The following is a 6,444-nucleotide window of genomic DNA, read 5'->3' as shown; positions in this document are numbered from 1 at the left end:
TTAAAAACAAATTTAAATTTAAATTTAATGATGTTAATGTACTGATAGAGTACTCTAGGAAATCTGCATCAAAATGCAACCTACCATTTGTTGGAGGAAACGCATGATAAAATTTAAGGAAATCTACTGATAGAGTACTCTAGGAAATCATTAACTTAAAAGTGGTTAGAATTTAAGGAAATCTACTGATAGAGTACTCTAGGAAATCTATCAGTACTCTATCATTAAAAGTGGTTAGAATTTAAGGAAATCTAGAGTACTCTATCAGTAGATTTCCTTGAATTCTAACCACTTTTTAATAATTTAATGGTCAAGATTCCACCATGTCAGCATTCCACTAACATTATTCTTAAAATAATAAAATAATGTTGCAAAAAAAATAATTAAGATTATTGTTAGTGGAATGCTAACATGGCAGAATTTAGACCATTAAATCATTAAAAAATGGTTAAAATTTAAGGAAATCTATTTAATAGAATACCTTAGAAAATCTAAAATATCTGAATCCCATTAATGAATAGTTATTATAATTCCTTATTGCTGAAGAATAATTATTGTGTCTATCAAGGTCTGGCGGGTCCCTGCTCATAGTCATCTACGGAGGGAGTAGTATATAAACATACCAACTACATTCTAGTTTTCCCATAACCATTACAGACCTACACAACTTAAAATGGCTAAGAATCTACTTTATCTTTCAAAAGCTTCCCTTCTTCTCTTAATTCAACTTCTTGCAACTCAATCTGGTAGTTTTACAAATGCCAAACGGATCCCAGAATTTTCCAAGTCCTTGAAAGATGTAGAGGAATCCCAAGAGGGTCAGAGAGTGCAAGGCTTACGTGAAGTCAAGCACTATCTCAACAAGTACGGATACTTAAACTACGAAGATTCAAACAACTTTGAAGAAGATGAGTTTGATGAAGCCTTGGAGGTCGCCATCAAAACATACCAGACATTTTTTCATTTGAAGGTTACAGGAAAGCTTGACACCGATACCATCAAAAAGATGTCAATGCCGCGTTGTGGAGTTGCTGATATTATCAATGGTAGTCTAACTCATCCACAATTTTCATTTTTTCGTGGTGAACCAAAATGGCCATATTATAAGCGTCACCTCCAATACGCGATTGTATCCAGTGCTATACCTAATGTGAATTTGACCGAAGTAAAAAAAGCTTGCTCACTTGCTTTCGGAGAGTGGGCGAGATTCTCTGATTTCCGTTTTGAATTCACAGATTATGTTGGACATGCTGAACTTATTTTAGGATTCCACAGAGGTGAACATGGTGACGGTAATGCTTTTGATGGGCCTGGTGGCACTTTAGCCCATGCGTTTCCTCCAACAAATGGCAGGTTGCATTTTGATGCAGATGAGATTTGGTCCGACAGTTCTTATCGCGTTCGTTCAAATCAAGTTGACCTGGTGGGCATTGCAATGCATGAGATAGGGCACCTTCTTGGACTTGGTCATAGTCGTGATGAGCTAGCCATTATGTTTCCCGGTATTGCTAAAGGACAATTTAAGAGGAGTTTGAGCTTTGATGATAGGGACGGTTTACTTACTTTATATTCTTGCTGATAACAATATCCCCCAGTTAGGAGGTAGAGTCAACTATTATAATTTGTTTTTATGCTGAATTCAAATAATCGTGCAAAGGGAAAATATTACAGTGGCTAGCTTAAAGAATTTATTGTGCACAAGTTATGCATATGTCACTATAATATACTTCCTTTGCCACATTAATTTATCATTGCATACAACCATTTCAAGGCTATTTGGTCTTCTTAAGTTGCACTATATGACTTTTCTGATTATAAACTCTTTACCATGATTTAAATTTGAGAAAAATTAGAATGCTAGCTACATAAAAATAATAATAATAATAAAATACAAATACAAATACAAATTAATTAGTACATAAAATTCATTAAGTTTGTCCACCTTAAGTCACTAGCAAGCCATCAAAGAAAGATAATTAACCGCTCATGCACATTCAATGACGAAGATTACTCAAATGAGGCTCGCCTAGGTCACCTATAAAAGGGACAATTCACCTCATCACTTGCTAATGTATAGAAAAAACTACAAAAACTATCTATACACAAAATATATGGGTTGATACCGACTCCAACATTGGAGGCTCCTCCATTGAGGCTCACCTAGGTGGTCTCTTCTATTAGCTTTCTTATTCTTGCAAATCTTAAAAGTTCATCAAAGGCTTTGAATTGGACGAGTGGCGCCATTTGTGGGGAAGATTAACCATTAAGCTCTTCCTACTAATAGAGGGTTACCCAGTGCAATTTTTTATGGTCTTTAAAAAGAAGAAAATGCTAAAGTTACAATTTTTTTTTTTTTTTTTTTTTTTTACAAATTACTAATGTGGTAAGTGGTTATTGGTAAGTAAAAAAGTGGTTTAAGTGGTGGGCCTAGATACAAACCAATAAGAATCTACTACCTCAAGAGTTTGCAAAAATATTGTAGATAAATTTGTGGCTATAACATCACTTTTAAAAGAATTAATGATATTATTAAGGGGGTAAAGTATAATTTTATAGAACAAAATTGCTAAAATTAATACCTAGTATATATTCTAATATTTTGCTAAAATAAATATTTTTGGGCCCCCCCCCCCCACCCCCCTCCCCCCAAGTCAAAGGCTACCTCTGTCCTTGCTATCAACCCATGCTGCCATGCCCCATGTTAATTCTTATGTCAATTGAAAGGAATCACTAAACAAACCTTTGACTAATATAGACAGAAACCAAAAAAAAAAAAGGAGGAGATGTTGCTTCGGTTAACATCTCCTTATTTTCTATTTCCGAATTTTCTATTTTGGAGACTAAAAAATTGTTTGGCAACTCAAAATGGACAGAAAACGAAAACTGTTCTCAAAACTCAATTTGTAAAGGAATCTGAAAACATGTAAAAGACTGTTTTCAATTTCGAATTTTTAAAAGTCAATGAAAAAATACATTTAATTTAATGAATCTGTCTCATTTAATAAGTTAGCATTAGAGTTCAAATCCTAGTAATAACATATTTTAGTATTTTCTTTAAAATAATTATTTTAAAAACTTAATTATCAACTTAGGATGAGTTTTATCAAGAATATGGTTCTAAAATACGTCCAAGTACCTTTTTTCAACTCAGAAATCGTTGAAAAGAGTCCATAAACGTGTAAAAAAATGAAATTTGGATGAGTCAGGTAAAAGATATTTTTTTCCAGTTTAAAACTCATCAGATCTATTTTTTTTTTTTTTGGGGATAAACCTCACCCAATTCGTGTCTATTGACTTTCAAGCCAATTTTAGCTTATTTTCAAGCAACTATCACTCCTATAAATAAAGAGAAAAACCCAAAATTCAGTACCCCTTCGCTAATGTAAAAGAACTTTTTGAAGTCCATTAGAACTCCTGATCTTCATTAGACTAGAGAATTCTAAAGCTTATTCACTTCAAGACTTTCTTTTGTGTTAGTCAGCTTTCTTTAGATCTAAGAGAAATCCCTTGTCTCTGATTTCTGAAGAAATTCCCCTTGGTTGAATTTATTCATGCAGGTATGGTTTTGTTTTTAAGGGCTTTTGAATAATATGTATGTGTGTTCTTGATATGTCATTCCTTGCATATTCGTATATAATTCTCATTCTTTGCATGATCTTCTTTTCTAAATCCTGATTCATAAGATTAGGATAAGATTTCTTGTTGATTCATATGTGTAGATCTAGGGATAAATTGCTACTTAAAATCTTATATCTGCAAATGGTTTCGTGCATATAGTCCTTGTTCGCTTGTTTTCTATCTCAAAAAACATATTTGAAATTATTTTTATAAAATTCATTCTTTTGTTTTCTATCTCCCAAAAAAAAAAAAAAAACCAGATCTAAAGTTCATTATATAATATTCATTCTTTTTGCATTACAAAACCAGATCTGAATTTTCCATATAAAATTAATTCATTTTTACATCTCCAAAAACATATATGTATTTTCAATCAAAAAATCGTTCTGTTTTACATCACAAAACAAGATATGTATTTATCTATTCAAAATTCATAGGTTTTCATCATAAATTCAATCTGTGATTTTCTATCATGAATTCATGGTTTTCTCAAAACAAAATAAATCAAACTTTTTTTGCATGTGATTTTTCAATAACATTTAGCCATAGATATAGGAAAACTAACATAACATATTGCATCTCGTAATCTGTTGCATGCAATGAAGTTAATACCATACTGTACTGGCCGGTTTTTTTCGTACTAGTGAATTGACCGGTACCAAAACCCCCCTTGATTCATACTGCTCTGAGTACCGGCCTATACCGGACTGTTTTGGCCTTACCGACGAAAATTGGATGTTTCAGTCGGTAAATCTAAACTGGGTTGGTACAAAAAAACCCAAAAATCATTAGTTTTTGTCATCACAGCCACTCACCACCACATCGCCGGTCACCCTATGTCTCCAGGCACTTCCATTTGTTGGGTTTTTGTGGAGCCTAGTTTTGTTTGATTTGGTTCGATGACTCGACTCAACTCAAATAATATTGTATGGTTTTTAATGGAAGATTTATTGAGGCTTAGTCTATGGAGTGGAGGTTTTGGGCTGATACGCCTAAGTTGGAGTGCTTATGGATAAGCTTTTTGGGGGTTCGGGGGCAACGCCCCCGGGAAAAATTTTTTGGCCCGTTTAGCCCATTGTGGAACCGACTTTGGTAATTAGGGTTATTATTGTGAGTCGGTTGCCATGTTTTTATAAAAGAGAAAAATTGTAGCCGCACTGTTGTATTGTATTTTTCCCTGATAATAGTGAAATCCCTACAACTCCGTGGACGTAGACAAATTGCCGAACCACGTAAATATTGTCTTGTGCGTTTGATTGCTTTCTTTGGCATGTGTTTTCTCTATTTTTTTTTTTTGTTTCTCACAGGTTGGGATTTCGGTTAAATTCCCTACAACTGGTATCAAAGCCTAGGGTTAGGTTTGAGTGGGAGCAATGGCAGAGGAAGCAGGAAAGGCGTTTGAAATAGAAAAGTTTGATGTCACAGACTTTGCGTATTGGAGGATGCAGATTGAAGATTATCTCTATGGGAGGAAATTGCATCTGCCACTTTTAGGGACAAAACCTGAGACTATGAAGGCTGAGGAATGGGCGCTTCTTGACAGACAGGTTTTAGGAGTTATTAGGTTAACTCTGTCTAGGTCTATTGCACACAATGTTGTAAAGGAGAAGACTACAGCAGATCTGATGAAGGCTTTATCCGGTATGTATGAAAAGCCGTCTGCAAACAACAAGGTGCATCTGATGAAGAAATTGTTCAATTTGAAGATGGCAAAGAATGCATCAGTAGCACAACATCTGAACGAATTAAACACTATCACAAATCAATTGTCGTCTGTAGAAATTGATTTTGATGATGAGATTCGTGCTCTGATCGTCTTGGCTTCTTTGCCAAACAGTTGGGAGGCAATGAGGATGGCAGTAAGCAATTCTACAGGAAAGGAAAAGCTCAAGTACAATGATATACAAGATTTAATTCTGGCTGAGGAGATTCGCAGAAGAGATGCAGGCGAAACCTCAGGATCTGGTTCTGCCCTAAACCTTGAGACAAGAGGCAGAGGTAATGACAGAAATTCAAACCGGGGCAGATTAAAATCCAGAAATTCTAATCGGAACAGAAGCAAATCTAGATCAGGCCAACAAGTACAATGCTGGAACTGTGGGAAAACAGGTCACTTTAGGAGGCAATGCAAAAGTCCTAAGAAGAAGAATGAAGATGATTCTGCTAATGCTGTAACAGAAGAGGTACAGGAAGCATTACTTCTTGCAGTAGACAGTCCACTTGATGATTGGGTTTTGGATTCAGGAGCTTCGTTTCATACCACTCCACACTGAGAAATCATACAGAATTATGTTGCAGGTGATTTTGGTAAGGTGTATTTGGTTGATGGTTCAGCCTTGGATGTTGTAGGTATGGGAGACGTTCGGATATTGTTGCCCAATGGATCTGTTTGGTTACTGGAGAAGGTTCGACATATTCCTGACCTGAGGAGGAATCTAATTTCTGTTGGACAACTTGATGATGAAGGACATGCAACACTATTTGTTGGTGGTACTTGGAAGGTTACAAAGGGAGCTAGGGTATTGGCTCGTGGAAAGAAGACTGGTACTCTGTATATGACCTCATGTCCAAGAGACACAATTGCAGTTGCTGATGCAAGTACTGATACAAGCCTATAGCACCGCAGACTTGGTCACATGAGTGAGAAACGGATGAAGATGCTGCTGTCAAAAGGAAAACTACCAGAATTGAAGTCCATTGATTTTGACATGTGTGAAAGTTGCATCTTAGGAAAGCAGAAAAAGGTGAGCTTCTTGAAAACTGGCAGGACACCAAAGGCTGAAAAATTGAAATTAGTACATACTGATTTGTGGGGGCCTTCTCCGG

At 35.5% G+C, this 6,444-nt stretch overlaps 1 protein-coding gene across 1 annotated transcript; it reads left to right on the top strand.

The window, feature by feature from the left end:
* The first annotated feature begins 650 nt into the window (after window positions 1–650).
* On the top strand, window positions 651–1,579 carry LOC115968677 (metalloendoproteinase 5-MMP-like). The gene has a single exon (XM_031088141.1). The coding sequence runs from the start codon at window positions 674–676 to the stop codon at window positions 1,577–1,579; it is 906 nt and encodes a 301-aa protein (XP_030944001.1). The 5' UTR covers window positions 651–673.
* Window positions 1,580–6,444: the final 4,865 nt, after the last annotated feature.

The sequence above is a fragment of the Quercus lobata genome, chromosome 2, assembly GCF_001633185.2.
Source record: "Quercus lobata isolate SW786 chromosome 2, ValleyOak3.0 Primary Assembly, whole genome shotgun sequence".
NCBI lineage: Eukaryota > Viridiplantae > Streptophyta > Magnoliopsida > Fagales > Fagaceae > Quercus > Quercus lobata.
This window is presented reverse-complemented; position numbering and strand designations above follow the sequence as displayed.

Excerpts from the sequence above, each read along its gene's own strand:
- LOC115968677 (XM_031088141.1), top strand. The coding sequence starts at position 674 with ATGGCTAAGAATCTACTTTATCTTTCAAAAGCTTCCCTTCTTCTCTTA.